Below are 17,510 nucleotides of genomic sequence, written 5' to 3' on the forward strand. Positions count from 1 at the left end.
AGTTTTTTTTTTGGGTTTTTGGGGTTTGGGGGGGGGGGTATCTGGTTTGGCCATTTTGGGTGGGGGGTTTGTGAGCTAATTTGTGGATGGCCGAACTTTGGGTTGCAATTGTATATAAATTTATCAATTCCTTTATTTAATTTTAACTGTAAGGATAAAGATTATCTTTCTGGAATTAGGCTTTGATGATAAAGTCAGAAGCGCTCAAGCTGTACAATTCAAAGAGGCCATTGTTTATGACAGTGAAAATAGTGATTTAGTTGCAAGTAATATTTTTTCCTTCCTACGTCTGCATATATTACTTTCTGGGTTCTTTGTTTTTTCAATAAAAGTTTTAGGCACTGCATTTTCTGCAACATTAAAACATGTTATCAGAAGTTCGGAACACACGATGAATGATTTTCCGATGTATAATTAAATGAATTAGTGCTATATTATCTTTCCCTCATTTTGTGGTTATTCTTCGTAATATTGGCAGATTATTGATGCCCATTTAATATCTAATAATTGAAAATGCAGTGTGTAGTACGAGTCTTGTGTTCTAGGTTCCTGAAATATAAGATCATAAGCATTATCTTATATTCTAGATTGCTTATATCTCTAACCGCTCCCTAGTCCCTATCATCTCCAAATGATGCAATTCCAGGATTGTTTAATTGGTAGCACTAAAATAATTCTTTCTTTTTGTGCTAAAAAATAAATGATCCTTATGATTTACAAGTTCAAAATGATGGTTACTCAGTCTGAAATATTTCCAATTGGCAGCATTCTTGGCTTCAGCAATCTCTACTTTGTTTTATGGAGTTAAATAGTTTATGGAATAAGAGATAGAACTAAGACCGAATCCAAGATTCTAACTTTTCAGTTATTAAGGATGGGATAGGCATCTTAGGATTCAAAAGAAGTTTCCCATTTATTGAATATGAATTTCACTGTTGATTTTCTTATGTTTCAGCCACCCTCATTGAAAATCCTGGATCCGATCCTGACCGCAGCCGTCTCTGCTCATTACAAAATCACTGCTATAAAACTTGGAAGACAACTAGAACTATACCTTTTCAATGGCAGATCCGAGCGAACAATCTGAACAAGGTTTGATTTTTTTTTTTTCTATATCTTCTTCATATTAAAATTTCGAATTAAATGCCTTCTTTTATATTTAGATACCTGAAAGTACTCTGCTTCTTGATTTTATTTCTCTGTGCTTGCTGGAAACAATAATTTTTTTAATTAATTTCTTCATCTTCTTATGGTTTTATTTTCGTCTTGTGAAATTTGTGTTGTTGGTTATTGGATTGGAAAAATTATTGATGGGGATTTCACGTGGCAGTGAAATGATGTATCAAGGGTTGACTCTTTGAAAGAAAAATCTTAATTTCTGATAATAAAAAAAAACTGCACTTTTTCTTGTAATACCTTTTCAGAGAAGAATTTAAATTAGAACTATATATCTTGGTGAATAGAAATATATATCTTGATGAGTCTGTATATTGATAAAGACCTTTGTTGCATTAAAAGATGAAATACTGTTTGTTTGTTTATTGCCGGTAGGAATGAGATATTTTGCATCATGATTTTTGTTTCGCTATCAAATATATCAATTTAGTAATGAACTAGGTTCTACTTTCGTCGTACTTCGAATTGTTGGTTTAAAGTTCTTATCTTTACCAGGCTTGCAATATAGGGAGTGCTGTATTATGGTTTTTGAATGATGGTAGAATTATAATGTTCTGTCTTCAACTTTTAATCCATGGGACGACGTTCTTCTTCTTCCAGTCCCATTTTGTTCTACTGTATTTGAGTTTTGAGTATTCTGTATAGTGGCTGGTGTGATGTTTGTGATAGTTTGATGTGAGTAAAATAGTTCATTAACTTTGAATCCAAATTTCTGGGGTTAAAAATGGTTGACAGTTTGATATTATATTTCTTCTAGTTTTCTGTAACATAAGTTTGACTAGAGGAAGTTTTGGTTTGTATTTTTATGTTGTAAGCTAGGTAGACAAATTAAGCAAGAATTGTTGTTCTGATTAGGCTTCCACTTCATGAGATGTTTCAATTGCATGTATCTGAATATCTTAGAATGGAAGGATACTGTAAACAAATTGAAATATATTTTCCACATTTTATTGCTATTAATTTTACAGTGTTAATGTTTAATCCATTAATTAATTATTTTTGAACTTCAATGGATAGCTTAGGAGTTACTTGACATGCATTTGCTGACGCATTTGTTGCCAACATAATGAAAATTCATATACAATATCAACTGGATTTTACAAGTGTGATAGTTTACGATATTATACAAACCCTGGGGTTAATGACTTGATACCTTCAACTTATATAGCTTTATATTCCACATGAAACCGTCCTTTCTGCCTTACAACTGGTAAACTTAGTATGTTCAAAGTATCGAGTGCATTTCTGTGCTAAACTTATTTTGTTTAACTAGCAGACTTAAATAAGTAGTAATAGATTTCTAGGATTCTCTGTATAACATATCAATGAGTTGGCCATAGCGTTCACCACTTATTTCACGAGGATAGCTTTTGAATCTTAAGGGTTTTTATGAAATTTTTGTTTTAATCATTCTTTCATTGAACTTTGTGTTCGTTTTACTTATTTAATTTTTGGAATTACTTAGAAAAAAATTGTGTTTTCCAGTGTGCAGTTTCTTCAGAAAGCCATCCAAGGGCAAAAATATTAGAAAAAGGACTGCCCTGGAAGAGGGGGAGAATGAGGATGAAGATTCTAAAGCTGAGAGTGCTGTGATACACAATAAGAAGAAGCCAACTGTGTTCGACAATAAGTTGCATTTCTCTAGTGGGCCTGTGAAACGTTCTATGATGTCAGAGTCTGACCAAGAAACAAGGGCTCCAGTTTTTGAATACGAGTCCTCTAAGGAAATTCAGGTTCAGAATGATAATAAAGCAACGGCCACGTTGGAAACTGAGACAGAGTTCTCTAGGGATGCGCGGGCTATTCGGGAGAGGGTTCTAAAGAAATCTGAGGAGGCTCTAAAAGGGAAGAAAAAGAATGATGGTGATGAAAAGTTATACAAGGGGATACATGGGTATACTGATTACAAGGCTGGGTTCCGTAGGGAGCACACTGTTGCTAGTGAGAAAGCTGGTGGAGCGCATGGACCTCTAAGAGCTTCCGCCCACATTAGAGTTTCAGCAAGATTTGACTATCAGCCAGATATTTGTAAAGATTATAAAGAAACTGGCTATTGTGGGTATGGAGATTCATGCAAGTTCATGCATGATAGGGGGGATTACAAGTCTGGTTGGCAGCTTGAGAAAGACTGGGATGAAAAAGAGAAGGCAAGAAAAAAAGCTTTGGCTTTGGGAATGAAGGATGATGATGAGGGGGGTGCTGAGATGAGTGATGAAGACGATGATGATTCACTGCCATTTGCATGTTTTATTTGTAGGGAGCCGTTTGTAGATCCTGTTGAGACCAAGTGCAAGCACTACTTCTGTGAGCATTGTGCATTAAAGGTAACAGATACATCTTTTTTATTTTAATATTTGCAGTAATTTCTTGAATTTTCTTGGCTATTTGACTTTCTACAAACTAATGCATGATTATTAGAAGAAAAAAATTTAAATAAGACGCTCCTTATTTACTGAGAGTTGTCTATCATCACCTGTTGCTTCCATTGTGAAGTGCAAGTATAATAAACTTATGACAGATCGCTGCATTTTGTCATCAATGTTTGATTCCCTTTGGTCTAATTTCAACCTTTTGAACTGTAGTCACAATTTCTATTGAATGAGTTTAACCAATCATAACAGCAATCCGTCAACCCTAGCCCACCCCACACCCCAAAAAAAAAAAAATTAGAGGGGGGGGGGGGGGGAGAAAACCCAAAAAAAAAAAAAAAAAAAAAAAAATTGGGGGGTGGGGGAACAACCTGCTTGAAAAGAAACTACATTGAAAAAACTAGGTGCATATCAATTTTTTATTTTTTACTTTTTCAGTTTTTTCTAATGATTTCAGTTCATTGTTCATATTACTTGATTACCATGCAATAAGTAGTGCCTGAAACTTTAAGAAAGAGAGGTACATATTATATTTATATTATCCAATTGTGACTTCATTTCTCTGTTTACAGCACCATGCAAAAAGTAAGAAGTGCTTTGTGTGCAACCAGCCGACCAATGGTATTTTTAATACAGCTTTTGAGATACGCAAGAAAATGGCTGCTGAAGGAAAATGACGGATCTAAGGAGACACCATAATAATTTTGAAGCTCCATGTGTTTTCTATCTTTATTGTAACTTCTCTCTCTGTACGAGATTTCTTTTCAACGTGGGTTTGTATTTGGTAACTTTGTAATGATTACTATTGAACCTTTGCAACTTTGTAGTTGATGTAAATGTTTTGGTTGATTGTAAACTATATGCGTCACTAGAGTTTCCATGTCCATCGATAGCATTGTAAATGGTGACTTCTCATTGGGCTGAAGAATAAACATTTTCCCCACAGGAGAATATAGTTTCTGCAAAGAATTATGACATTTAGCAGGAAAAGTTAGATATGTTGGCAAAGCTAACATTCGAATTAGTGTACATGAGCATACACCATACACTACGGACATGTTTAGTTTATCACATTTGACAATATTGTACAATTATAAGAAAGAGAAAACAATAAAATTATGCTCGATCATTTCGTACGTTCCAGTACTTTTCTAATTTCAGCAAACATAAAAAAATTAGGACACATTTTTGAAGCCCGTATAGTAAGAGTCCGTTTGGTACACATTAATGTAAAAATAAGAATGAAAAATTATAGTCGTTATGGACTTTACACAAGAAATAGATATTCAAATTTGGTGGCTTGATGTAATAGATAACCACCATATTTTTCAATTTAATAAAGAAAATATGGGAAACAAATAGGGGCTAAATGAAGCAAAGTAAGGATCACAACGGAGCTAGGACCTTTCATGTCCCCACCCCACCATGCTGGAGATAACTCGGGGTGAAGTTTGGTCGAGTCATTTTGCCATCCCAAGACGTGAGTTGTCACACTATGGGCATAAAAATTCGGGTAATTGGGCCTACATTTTAACTAAGCCTATTAATCCACTTAGTCTTTAATTAAGTGGTCAAAAGCCCAGATATATGTCAGGGCCCAATCTATTCAGTTTTCTTTCCTCAATTGAGTCAATTCATATTTAATAAAATTATCAATTGGATGCAGTGCATTATTTGATATGCAATAGGGAAATTGAGGTAAATATTTCTAAAACAATAAGGTTTGAACTCTTCTTAGGATAATCAGTCAATGATAGTTCTACAAACCCCAAGAAAAATAATTTTACATTTTTTGAAATAAATGATGAATTATTTTCCTTCTTAGGAAACAATGTTGTATCATGTTATCATTTTTTTCCATACACATTACAAATTTTCATCACAACTAAGTAGAAGAGGACTATCCCGGACCCCTTGAGAACAAATAATTGAGATCCATTCAATACAATTAGGTAATTAGCATATTTTGAGTCATATTTTAAATGACTCTTGGATATCGATTTTGAAGAGTTCAGATTTCCACTTGATCGACTCAGTGATTAGATCATTTTCTATTCGATTTTCTTATTGAGTTTTCACATATATGCAACACCCTAGAAAACAAGATAAGATAAGCTTATCCAAACACATTTTCACAGCACAATCGAACTCTTTCTTTTCTTTCTCATAACAAATTTTGTTGTTTTACTTGTTTATCTATCACGTGCAAATGCCCCTCCTGAGAATAGCCCCCACACACTTGAATGGGTTGTTATTTAATATTTTTAACATTACTGGAATAATAAACGAATAGAGTGATTTTGAATGACATATTAAAAGAGTCTTACAACAAAATCAAAACACGATACTTCTTTTTTTCATCTTTGTTAACAAGTTCTCTCATTATATCAGTATTCTAAAAAACGCGACTAGACGTAAAGCTTGACATTGTCGCATAGTCATGATTTACGTTTCTTTGCACCTAGTCTCTTCTAAGGGTTGCTTAGTTTCATAAAAAATTTTGAATTTTGATCTTACCGTCTACCCAAAATTTACTCTTTCTAGAACATTGCTTCGTTTTACGTGCAAATAAGCACATTTGTTTGTACGCAATTTACTCTTTATAGAACTTTGTTTCATTATACATGGAATAATGAATTAAAATTAATTATTAACTTTAATTTAAATTTTAATCCAGATTAAATAACGGAATAGTGTAAATCCACAAAAAAGGATTCTTATTGTTTTCCATCCACTCACAATGTTCGACACATTGACAACACTAAAGGAAATGTAGCAGTGAATATTCTCTTCTCCAAATTATGTGCAACTTTTGTCTCATCAAACGCATGGTGTTCAGCTGTTACCCAATATCAAAAGATGCTCCCTATTGTCTATTGCACATGCTTCTCAAATATCTTAAGGTCGAATAGACAATATTAAAAACAAATGAAGTAGAATTTTTTTTTATTTTACTGTCATGTGCATATTATTATCTCGTATCACATATTATAGAGGTTATCATTATCCCATCGACTTACATAGTAAAGTGCATCCGTCAATTTATACTTAGGTATTTGTATACATATATTCATCTTTATTTAAATAGGTTAAATAAATTCAAATGAAATTTCATGAATATATTTTCAATTGTAATTTAGAGATGATAATTATGTAGTGAATTTTACAAACAATTACGCTATTTATCATGAGTCATCATTATTGATCCAGGTAACAATGAATCTCCAAAATTCATTGTTCAATGAAATTGTGTATATATTAATGCACCGAATAATGAAACAAGGAGTTCACCGTGACGTAAAATAATGATAATCAAAAGATAAATAGCATTACCTTTAACGAATCGATGTACATTAGGGCCCGTTTTTCAGCCCTTACACTTTTGCTTCTATTTTTTGTATAAGGGCTTCTTGAAAAAATTATCTCAAGTTCGTTTTCTCCAGCTTGATAAAGCACTTTCCATAAAATTATTAAAATATTTGAAAAGCAGTTTCATAGTATTAGAAGTACTTTTGACTTTTCAAAAGTTTTGTGAGATGAATTAGTTGAGGTTAAATTGATCCAAAGTCGATGACAAAATGCATCATTATGTCATTTTTTTTCTCTTAAAATCTTGAAGATAATTCAATGCAGGATTTGTATATTGCATTATCAATTTGACTTTTCAAGTAACTAAACCAAATTGACCAAACCCCAGCAATCTAATCCTCATTGATTATTACAACCTCCCACCCTACGACACAAAATAGATGTTTTGGATAACCATTGACAATAAATTCCTTAAAAGTGTCAAAAAAATCTCAGACAGTCTTAAAAAAGTAAGAATGACGTTGGCATCACTATTTTTTTTTAAATTAAATATTAAACAAAAGCAAAAGAGAGAACATTTTTTAATGTAGTAACCAGTGTAGAAGATGAAATTAGGGCCCAAAAAAAGTAGGTGTGGGCTTATGATCAACCAATTAGCGGGCTTGTCGGTGCCGTCCAATAATGACATCTGATATAAATAAAGGATAATTACAGATGAGGTCCCCAACTTAATATTTGGCCGTGTCGGTCCTTACTTTCCGTTTCGTAATATTCAAATCCCTAGTTGACGATTTTACTATTGTGTTTAACTAATAACTCAGTGTATTTTCATTTTTTTTAATGCTTTTGTTAAGAATACAATTTTGTCTTTAGTTAAGCTAGGGATAGCAATAGAGTAATGAGAATCCCATAAGTCCCTCACCGTTCAGATAAAAGTTTTCGAAAGTTGGAACAAGAACGAGATTGAAATTAAAAATCTCAATTTATTATCTCATTTACTTATTTATTTTTTAAATATGATTTAAATTTAAAGATATTAAAATAAAATATAAAATGAGATTTAGGTGGGAATAATGCTTCATATCTCGAATTACCCGTGTGGTGGCATTCAAGATGAGTTAATGCATGGTGGACTATATTTTGTCATCCCTATTTTTAACTAATAAAAAATTATATAAACAAAAAGTAGGAAAGATAAAAATAATGTTTTAGAAATCAAATCGCCCCGTCGGTTCAATCGAGAAAATTAAAAATCAGTCCAATTAGACTTATAAAATCTCTAATTAAAAATCCCAGTTAAATCAACTTACTTCTGAAAAACCCCATGACCCATTCCCAATTTAGCCGGTTTAAACTATGTAAATATATGTTCTTACAAAATTTTGAAAGTATATTTTTAAAATTTTTGTAAATGTATATTTTTAAATCACCCTAGTTCAACTTTTTGACTATTAGTTATTTCTCTTTTTCGGGTTGATAATTGGATAGATTTTTAAAACATCGGATAAAAATAAAAGGAAAAACTCACCCTCGCAAGTTTGTCCAAGCTCATGATGAATGAAAGTCGTTTTCTTTATTGTTTGTATTTTTGTTTATTTAAACAAAAAAAATTATATTTTTATAATGAAAATTCAGGGTAATATTGTCTGTTGAGGACTTGACGGCTGCAAAAATTAAAAGTTGAGGGACTTGCCATCTTTTCGATAGGTTGGAGACTTCAACTCTAATTTTTCCTTGTCACCCTCCACAATCCACATCTCTATTTCTTGATAGGCTTCCAAGTCAAGGCTGTGGACTGTAGTTTCACACAAACAAAATTCACGTCGTGAACAGTCACTTTCGTTCTCAAGATTTTGTGCACCAAGAATTATTTTTGTTTCTTGGTCCTGTTAGTTTATGAATAGTATTATTCTCTGAAGAAGAAAAAATGGAGGCACAGTACATAATTAGACACCACAGGCACCACCCAAGAGCGCACCAATGTTCTTCCTCTGTTGTCAAACACATCAAAGCTCCTGTTGATATTGTGATCTCTCTCTCTTTGTTTCATTTTTGAAAATTTATGTGTGTTTATGATTTTTATATTTTTTTGTTTATAATTTTCAGTTTTTTATTTATGGGTTTCATATTGGCTTTTGCATTTTCTCCTTGCATTCTGGCTTATCTGCTATCTTCATGAAGTCTTATGCATTATTTGATGATGAAATATAGAAGAGAAGTTATATATGATGATTGTAAACAGGTTCCTATTATTTCTTGGAAAATATAATTGTTTCTCGAAAATATTTTGTACTTATAATGTTTCTCATGTTTTATACATCAAGGGAGTGTATTTTATATTAGAAATTGACTTTGATACGCTGCTGTGAAATTTGGGTTTTTAAAGGTTAAAATCCCTATTTCTTTTTGTTTCTGTTTACATGTGAAAAACTAGATTTCTTCCAAGGGATCAATATTTGGTGATAAATGTATTTTCACATTTTATATAGCACATGAAATCCAGGCCGTCCTGAAAATTTTTAGGCCCTAGACGATAAATTATCATGAGGCCCTTACACATAATTTTTTTACAAGCATATTGGCATCAAACATGGCTGAATCAAATAGTTTTTCATGATAAGAAATATTATACCTTTGATACTCATCGTTTGATTGGTTAGAGAATCAATTTTCGTTTTCAAAAAATATAATATAAAGATTTAATGAAAATCAGTGACGTATGAGGATGATGCCTACTATTTATTATAAAAAATATCTTATATTTTAAAAAAAAAAATTCAAAAGCAGCCATAAATTGAAAGACGTAATTAGTAGAAAGGCCCTTACTTTATTTGCACTACCATAAAATATGAGGAAATTCCATAATAGTTATTTTTGGGCTTTGGAAAACTTTTTGAGGCCCCATTTCATCCTGAGGCCCAAGGCCACTGGGCCAGAATCGGCCCTGCATGAAATTTTCGATTGCTTTTCGTTTGATTGCAAATAGAATAGTCGATGTTCTAGTTAATTAGGAAACGAAATTCTGATAGTTGAGATTTGTGGGAGAGATCATATGATGGTAAAATAACGAATATTTTCATTTCATATAGATGAGTAAGCGCATGAAGCATACGAGGCACCATTTGCCAAACTTTTCATTCTCCGGATAAGAGGAAATATGCGAGATGTACGTATAATAGAAGCTCAAAAAGCTTGCGAACACATTCAGATCTGTATCATCTTATTATTTTTGAATGTGAACTCTTGTATATATGTTGATTTGGGAAACTCAAAATTGGGAATGAAATCTTTGTGTGCTTTAATGAGCTTAAATCGGTATTACTTGTTTGAAATTTTGTGTCTTTTGTTTAAGTTTTGGTATCCAAAGACTTATATTTGTACCTTCTTTTAGGTTTGGTCAGCAGTTAGGAGATTTGATCAGCCTCAGAAGTATAAACCCTTTGTTAGCAGATGCATCGTGCGAGATGATTTTAAGATTGGGAGTGTTAGAGAGGTGAATGTGAAGTCAGGACTTCCTGCCACGACGAGCACTGAGATGCTGGAACTGCTTGATGATCAAGAGCACATTCTTGGCATCAAGATTGTTGGTGGTGATCACAGGCTAAAGGTAAGGGCATTCCTTTATCATTTCGTATGTAGTGATCTTTTATCCCTTGAGGTAATATATACACTGTTGAAGCTGCTCTTTGCGACCCTTATAATTACTGGCCAAGTTCTAATTATTTGAGTTGATCAGGAAATAGAATACTGAAAAAATGCACCATTAGCTCAACCTTCGAAAAGGTGCAAGTTGGTCACTATTTTAACTTTAGTTGCACAACCGGTAAGGGCACAAACAATTCAAATCTCTGTAAACCGCTGTATGTCCATGGCATGTCCGACTTTATGAAGCTAGATTTTGCCATCTAACACTGACTGGTATCCAGAGGGCCATGAACATTTAACAAAAATTTGGACAGCTTCTGTCATTAAGTACTGATTGTGCAACTATAACGAAATGGGCCAACTTGCTAATCAGTGGAATACATTGGTGGACCAATAGTGCAATCTTTCCAAAAAAGGTACAATTTATCCTTGCTGTTGACAAACTATGCAACTATATAAAGGCCTATTCGTCTATTAATTTTTTCTCCTCAAAAATAGAAAGAGGAATCCTTTGCTAAAATGGGGAACGACAAAGGGGGAAATTGCGAAAGGAGAAAACGAAGTATGAATGAACTTTTTCTACATATACATGCACACTGGTTGTCATAATGTGAATCAGGATTTCCTCATCAGCTGTGTAAAATTCTCGTGGCTTTTAAATTTCATTACTATAGTTGTGATGCTCTAGCCTTTTGAACTGCCGCGGATATTTTGAGATCAATGTTTTTGTAAATACTAGTTCTTTATGTAAGATTACTGTGTATGCAAGAGCATCCTCGCTTCCATCCCCATTGGAACTCCTAAATTTGATTGTTTGTGGAATCCTTGTAGATAATATTATTCTTCTCATTTTGATTTTGCTGAATTTAGCAATCTTTAGCCTCTCTTTCTGTTCAAGTTCACTAACCAAATTTTGTATCTTTTATATTGATGATCTTGCAGAATTACTCTTCAGTCATTACTGTCCATCCTGAGATAATTGATGGGATACCAGGAGCGATGGTTATCGAATCATTTGTGGTGGATGTGCCTGAAGGTAATACTCAAGACGAGACGTGCTACTTCGTGAATGCTGTAATAAACTGCAATCTCAAATCTTTGGCTGTTGTCTCGGAGAGAATGGCACTGCAAGGTCGGTTCAAGGCCGTCGATCAATTCTGAGTTGTCTATTTTAGATTTTAATCTATTTGGATAGACTGGTTGCGCATATTCTCTTTCTCGGCTTTTAAGCTATAAGGGTTTGCCTTCTGCAATTGCATCAGATACACCAGAAAATAGAGGGTTTGCTTATCCTCGCAATTTTAGATTTTAGTTATGTCTGTAGGATGAGTTATCATGCGATGATGCCTGTATCTAAATCTGTAAGAAAGTGTTGGTTTACTGCTCATGTATTATATAACCTGTGGGAAACTCAATCATAATGGTACAAAGCCTTGTAAATAGAGTGCATAATTTTTCCAAGGTTTGGGTAAACAATTCCCAATGCTCTCATTACCTAGTCAATCCTTGCTTCAAAATGATCTGAGGTTGCTGCTTTCTGAATGGTTTTTATGTTTTCGACTTCATTTTTGTCCCAATTGTTATGTCTTATTGTGGATGATGATCGGTATTGACAAGAAGAGGACAACTCATAACTGATTAGTGTTATTAGTCAATTATTCAATATCTTTCTGCTCTTTGACTTGTCAAGATTTATAGAATGTTTGGTATACAGTACAATAAAATGTTTGGTGTACAGTACGATAAACAACATTTCTCCTCTCATAGTTTGCCACTACCCGTCCTTAACGATTTTGTTGCTCGTTTCCAGTCTTCACTTGTTGGAAGTCAGCTAAGAATCGGAGGCCAATGTAAAGGTGGGCCATGCAGCTCCCATACTTTTTCGGCTGCCGGCCCCAAGTCTACACGATTGAGGAAAGAAGAAAGGGAAGGAAGAACATCTATAACCTATTGATCCATCAGAGAACTTGTATGATCATTTACTACAATGCAAAATGGAAGTCCGAACAAGATAATTTATAAATTTTGTCAGTCTCTTCTTTGATCACGTTTAAACTTTATCCAGTTGAACAAACAACTCTTGAAAGTTCCATGCAATGTGTAATTGACACATAAAAGTGGGCTGAAAATCCTGCAACTGCTGAACATGGTAAAGCAACATAAGAGCCTAAAAACTCCATTACGTTACATGAATAGTAATTCATTGAACTGAAATCTACATTCTTTCATTTTCTGTTCATCTTATTCATCATTCAAATACAATGCGTTAATTTCTCAAGAATTATCTCTGTACAGAGGCTTAACTATTTACATCTTTAAGCTAAAAGGTTTTCAGTTTTTGTCAACCTTTATGTCCCTCAACTGGAGTTCTCACTCTGAATGTTTTGGGACCTAATCGTAATGTGAACTCATCCCTCAACTACAGATTGACCTACATCGACAAGTGAATGTAGCTCTTACATTATAAATCTGTGTATCAGTGTATGCTTTGATTGCTGTTTTCCATATGTTGATATCATCTCTCCACTTCATTGCTATGTTCCTACTGCTTTTAGAAGAAATTCCTTCAATGAGAACTGATTGCTGATGACATTTCTGCACGGAGTAATAAGATAGGACTTGACAATACAATTGACAAGATTTCAACTTTTTTCCTACCCTAAATACTGTGAAGTGCTTTTGATCTTACTTACTACTATGTGAAAAGAGCATTTATACTACCAGAAATCATTGCAGGAACACTTCCCTTCCCTGAAATGGTGAAAGCGGACGCCATCTTTAAGGATGATTTGATGCTTTCTCAACAACGACATGTATTTTGCCACTGTATGACAGTCTGAACATATTCTGGTGTTCTTGATCACCCTAATTGGTGCTTTGTTTTTCAACTTGATCAATCCATACGTAATCGCAAGTTTTTCAGTGTGAGCAAGCAGTACCTTCTGCTTCTCCACCTCATTGATTTTCTGATGAACACAGTTAGTATCTGGTACATATCCCAAATACTTCATCTCTGAAATTATCTGATACAATTCGAAGTAAATATCTCCTTCATCTGGATGGGGTTTCCCCACTGCAGAGAAGACATGAACCGTCTGATTAATTTGTAGCTGGCTCCAAACATGCCCAATTCTGACTCCCCTACCATCCATCAAGTCTTTGATTCGGTCCACATCATCCCATCTGTTTGAAGCTGCATAGATGTTCATCATCAAGATATAGTTAACGGGATTGTGTGGTTCTAGCTCAAAAAGTTTATTCGCTGATAACTCTCCAAGCTCGAGATTATAATGGATTTGACATGATCCAAGAAGAGTGCCCCAGATTGTATTGTCTGGCTCTATAGGCATCGTCTCAATGAAATCCCATGCCTCGTCAAGATATCCCGCTCGTCCAAGCAGATCAACCATACACGAGTAGTGCTCGATTTTGGGGACTATTCCATAATCACTCTTGATACTGTCAAAATATTTCCAGCCTTCATTAATCAAACCAGAATGTTTGCAGCTAGAGAGAAGAGCTGTAAAGGTTATATCGTCAGGCTGGATTTTCTCTTCTTGCATTTTTTGAAAAAGTGAAATCGCCTCCTTACCGCGGCCAAAAATTGCCAATCCCATTATCATGGGATTCCAAGAAGCTAATGTCTTGCTCTCGACTTTCTGAAAAACATTATACGCATTCATCAAACTGCCACACTTGCTATACATGTCAATGATAGCTGTCTTTACAAATTCTTCTTCTACATAACCAGTTTTGATACTAAAACTGTGTATTTCTCTTCCTTTCTGTAACGAAGAAAGGCCTGTACAAGCCTGAAGTAAGCTCAGAATAGTCGTTGAGTTTGGCTTAATGCTTTCATGTTGCATTTGGATACAAAACTCAAGTGCATCTTTATGGTATCCTTTTTGTGAACAACCTGATATTAGAGCTGTCCATGAAACAACATTTGGATTCAAGCCTAATGTTTTGATATCACGAATCATCACTAAAGCTTCCTTGATACATCCTGCCATTGAATAACCAGAAATCATGCTGTTATATGTCACTATATCAGGTTTAATTCCTGCTTCCCGCATTTGATTCAGAAGGCTCACAGCTCTTTCAAAATTTCCTTTGAATGAATATCCTGAAATCAAAGAATTCCAAGCAAAAATATTTCTATTCTTCATACCATCAAAAAAATCTTGAGCACTCGTTAAGTCATCATTCTTCACATACATGTCCAGCAAAGAAGTTCCTACATGCAAGTCATAGTCGAGCCTGTTTCTTATAACGTAGCAATGGATTTCCTTCCCAAAATTCTGGGAACGTAATTCACTTACTGCTTGAAGAACAGTGGTTATGGACCTTGAATTTGGCTTGTAACCTGAAACTTGCATTTTTTTCAGGATGTTCAGTACCTCTCGATGTGATCCACGATAAAAATGTCCCGACAAAAGACAGTTCCAGGTTACAATGTCTGGCTTCACATTGGAAGTTTCCATTTCATGAAATAGCTCCAACGCATAATCTATACAGGCAGCGGCAGTATAACTCGAGATGATTGAGTTCCATGACGATAAGTTGCGATTTCCCATTAGATCAAATACAGCTCGAGCAAGTTCAAGATTATCGTTCTTCGAGTACATACTAATCAAAGAGTTGCATATCAAAATATCTGATTCAACTGAATTTCGAATAACATACCCATGTATCTGTTTTCCCGCTTCAAGATCTCCCAGTTTTTGACAAGCTTCTAGAACCTTAGCAATCACTAGGCTATTAGCCTTTACAGATGAAAATTGCATATCGCGAAATGCATGTAGAGCCTGCAACCATCTATCGTTCCTCATATGTACCAAAACAGCTTCATTCCACAACAACAAGTTGTGTTCTGAACTTTCATCAAACACCTTAGTAGCACTATCTGAACCTAAAAATTTCCCATAAAAGTTCATCAATCCACATTTAGGGTACACTTCCAAATCAAATCCCCTTTTGATCAAACAAGCATGAACTTCCCGGCCTAAACATATATCCTCTAAATTTGCACAAAGTTTTAGAGCAATTGTCAGAACTTCACTTCCAAATCTCACACCTTTATTATGCAACTGAGCAAAAACTTCAAGAATTTCACTAGGGTCTCCACCAAAATTCTTATAATTTGCAACAAAAGAATTCCAATACAAATAGTTTTGTGCAAAACCCACAAAGAAAATCATAGTAACAGATCGAAAATCACCAAATTCCAAGTAAGACATAATCAAAGACTGCACATTTTCAACTGAATTCCATTTCTTGGATACTTTTATCATCCGGGCATGGCTTTCTTTGACAGAATCAAGGGATTTATGTTCATTAAAGTCATTATATAAAGAAGGAGTTGACAAGGAATTAGAAGATAAAGGCTCAAGAGAATCTGAAACTGAATTTTCAGGTGAGGTTTCGGCAACATTGAGCAGGCTGAAATTGGCTGCATAATTTTTTTGTGGATTTTTAGTGAGAAGTAGTCGAGGAAGTGAGGGATTGAAGTTGAAACAGTGCAGTGAATTTATGGCCTCCATGGATGCCACAAAAGTGTATATTGTGTAACAAATGACTGTTATGAAAAGAAGCTGGAGGATTCGTAACCAATAACTGTAACATAATTTAAGAATCTCAAGACTAAAACGTCTGAAATAAGAGATTTTTAGTGGATAAGGTTTGTTTATCCACAGAAGATAATGTTGAAAATTAAGGGGTTGAAAAAGAAACAACTATAAAATTATAGAAATAAAATGAATAAAAATCACGTAATACGTCAAGAACGAATTTGAGACTTGAACACGAGATCGTTGTCCTCAAACTATATTTGCTCCCTTTTGGGATTGAATGAGATGCTTAAGGGTTTTGGCAAACAGTTTGTAGGATTATATCAAGTCTTGTAAATGATTTAATACCAAAGTACAAGTGCAATCCTTCAAAACTTTAAGAACACAAAAGAAGATCTTGAATATGAATGTAAATCAATAGTTTGATTCAATATGGAATGATATATGAATCTCAAGTTATTTTTCAATGAATCTAATTATGTTTGTATTGATCATTCATCGCCTATTTATAGGTCTCAATCAATGCATCACGAAATGGTGCCAAAATAAGATGAAAAGTGGCAACTTTTAGTCCAAAATGCCTCCCAAGTTCCAAATTGAAAAATCAGCCAATGGCTATTCCTTAACACTATGCGTACGCATAGTATAAACCGTGCGTACGCATAGTAGAAGCAAAATTTAATTCTGATTTTGTCAAAACACATTTCGCGTACGCACAAAATTAAGCATGTGCGTACGCATAGGCAAAACATCAAATTTTGCATTTTTCAATTTCTTTTGATTCTACCAATTCCATAATTGAGCCCAACAATAAGTCCATTATCATTCCATTGATTTTGAACAAATTTTCAACAATCCCCCACTTGTTCAAAATCAATACGATCACATATTCAAAATGACGACACTTATGCATAAGGATTAGATATCTTTCGATTTGAATCTAACCATAGTGTAATTCCAACAAAGTAAAGTCGGAATTAGAGGTAGCATGGAAGCTTTGAACCAATTATTCCTTGTGACAATACTGGTAAGAACACACATATAAGTATCACATGTTCTCAAGTTCCTCAACTCGCTTAGCGCTTTTATGGCCTTGCGCTCATCCTATTTAATGAACTTTTAAGAGAGAAACTCTAACTCTCTATTGAGGCGGCACCACTTTGAAATTCATTTAGGTGAAGTTCTTCAAATATCTTTGTTACTTTTAGAGATACTTGTATTTTAGCACTGAACTTCATTAAGAGTTTTAATTCTCAACCCTCACTTTAGTAACAACCAGCATTATTTAATTAGGATAGGGTCATTGCGGATTTAGATAATGCTGCAACTATCCGCATATCGAATGATTTGTTGTTACCTTTTGAACCCGTGGATTACCTTTTGAGTAATGACAGGTAGGGTTGTCGTCATTGGTGGACCTTTTTAATTAAGGAGTTTCAAC

At 34.2% G+C, this 17,510-nt stretch overlaps 3 protein-coding genes across 5 annotated transcripts in view; 2 read left to right on the forward strand and 1 right to left on the reverse strand.

Annotated features, from left to right (window-relative positions):
* LOC111411940 (zinc finger CCCH domain-containing protein 1) overlaps window positions 1-4,517 on the forward strand; it is a 4,869-nt gene extending 352 nt beyond the window's left edge. The window contains exons 2-5 of one of the 2 annotated variants that reach the window (XM_023042631.1): window positions 180-266; window positions 956-1,092; window positions 2,662-3,500; window positions 4,118-4,517. In XM_023042631.1, coding sequence (XP_022898399.1) covers window positions 1,062-1,092; window positions 2,662-3,500; window positions 4,118-4,222 — 975 coding nt within the window. In that variant the 5' untranslated portion in view covers window positions 180-266; window positions 956-1,061 and the 3' untranslated portion in view covers window positions 4,223-4,517. The remainder of the gene's footprint in view (window positions 1-179; window positions 267-955; window positions 1,093-2,661; window positions 3,501-4,117) is intronic. The other variant, XM_023042630.1, reaches the window with a different exon arrangement.
* Window positions 4,518-8,621: 4,104 nt separating this feature from the next.
* Window positions 8,622-12,064, forward strand: LOC111411941 (abscisic acid receptor PYL9-like). Of its 2 annotated transcripts, XM_023042634.1 has the most exons (4): window positions 8,795-8,880; window positions 9,944-10,020; window positions 10,246-10,461; window positions 11,442-12,064. In XM_023042634.1, exons 2-4 carry the CDS (start codon window positions 10,012-10,014, stop codon window positions 11,658-11,660), a joined length of 444 nt encoding a protein of 147 aa, XP_022898402.1. In that variant the 5' UTR covers window positions 8,795-8,880; window positions 9,944-10,011; the 3' UTR covers window positions 11,661-12,064. The 2 variants fall into 2 exon arrangements, with proteins under 2 accessions (XP_022898400.1, XP_022898402.1); XM_023042632.1 differs by lacking the exon at window positions 9,944-10,020 and having other exon boundaries at window positions 8,622-8,880.
* A 1,000-nt stretch (window positions 12,065-13,064) lies between these two features.
* LOC111411942 (pentatricopeptide repeat-containing protein At4g01030, mitochondrial) lies at window positions 13,065-16,151 on the reverse strand. Its single transcript, XM_023042635.1, has one exon. The coding sequence runs from the start codon at window positions 16,040-16,042 to the stop codon at window positions 13,217-13,219; it is 2,826 nt and encodes a 941-aa protein (XP_022898403.1). The 5' UTR covers window positions 16,043-16,151; the 3' UTR covers window positions 13,065-13,216.
* Between the last annotated feature and the right edge of the window lie 1,359 nt (window positions 16,152-17,510).

Source organism: Olea europaea, chromosome 16 (genome assembly GCF_002742605.1).
Source record: "Olea europaea var. sylvestris chromosome 16, O_europaea_v1, whole genome shotgun sequence".
Taxonomy (NCBI): Eukaryota; Viridiplantae; Streptophyta; class Magnoliopsida; order Lamiales; family Oleaceae; genus Olea; species Olea europaea.

Excerpts from the sequence above, each read along its gene's own strand:
- LOC111411941 (XM_023042632.1), top strand. The coding sequence starts at position 8,782 with ATGGAGGCACAGTACATAATTAGACACCACAGGCACCACCCAAGAGCG. Across the intron at positions 8,881-10,245 it reads TCAAAGCTCCTGTTGATATT|GTTTGGTCAGCAGTTAGGAG; the intron begins GTGATCTCTCTC and ends ACCTTCTTTTAG. Across the intron at positions 10,462-11,441 it reads GTGGTGATCACAGGCTAAAG|AATTACTCTTCAGTCATTAC; the intron begins GTAAGGGCATTC and ends ATGATCTTGCAG.
- LOC111411942 (XM_023042635.1), bottom strand. The coding sequence starts at position 16,042 with ATGGAGGCCATAAATTCACTGCACTGTTTCAACTTCAATCCCTCACTT.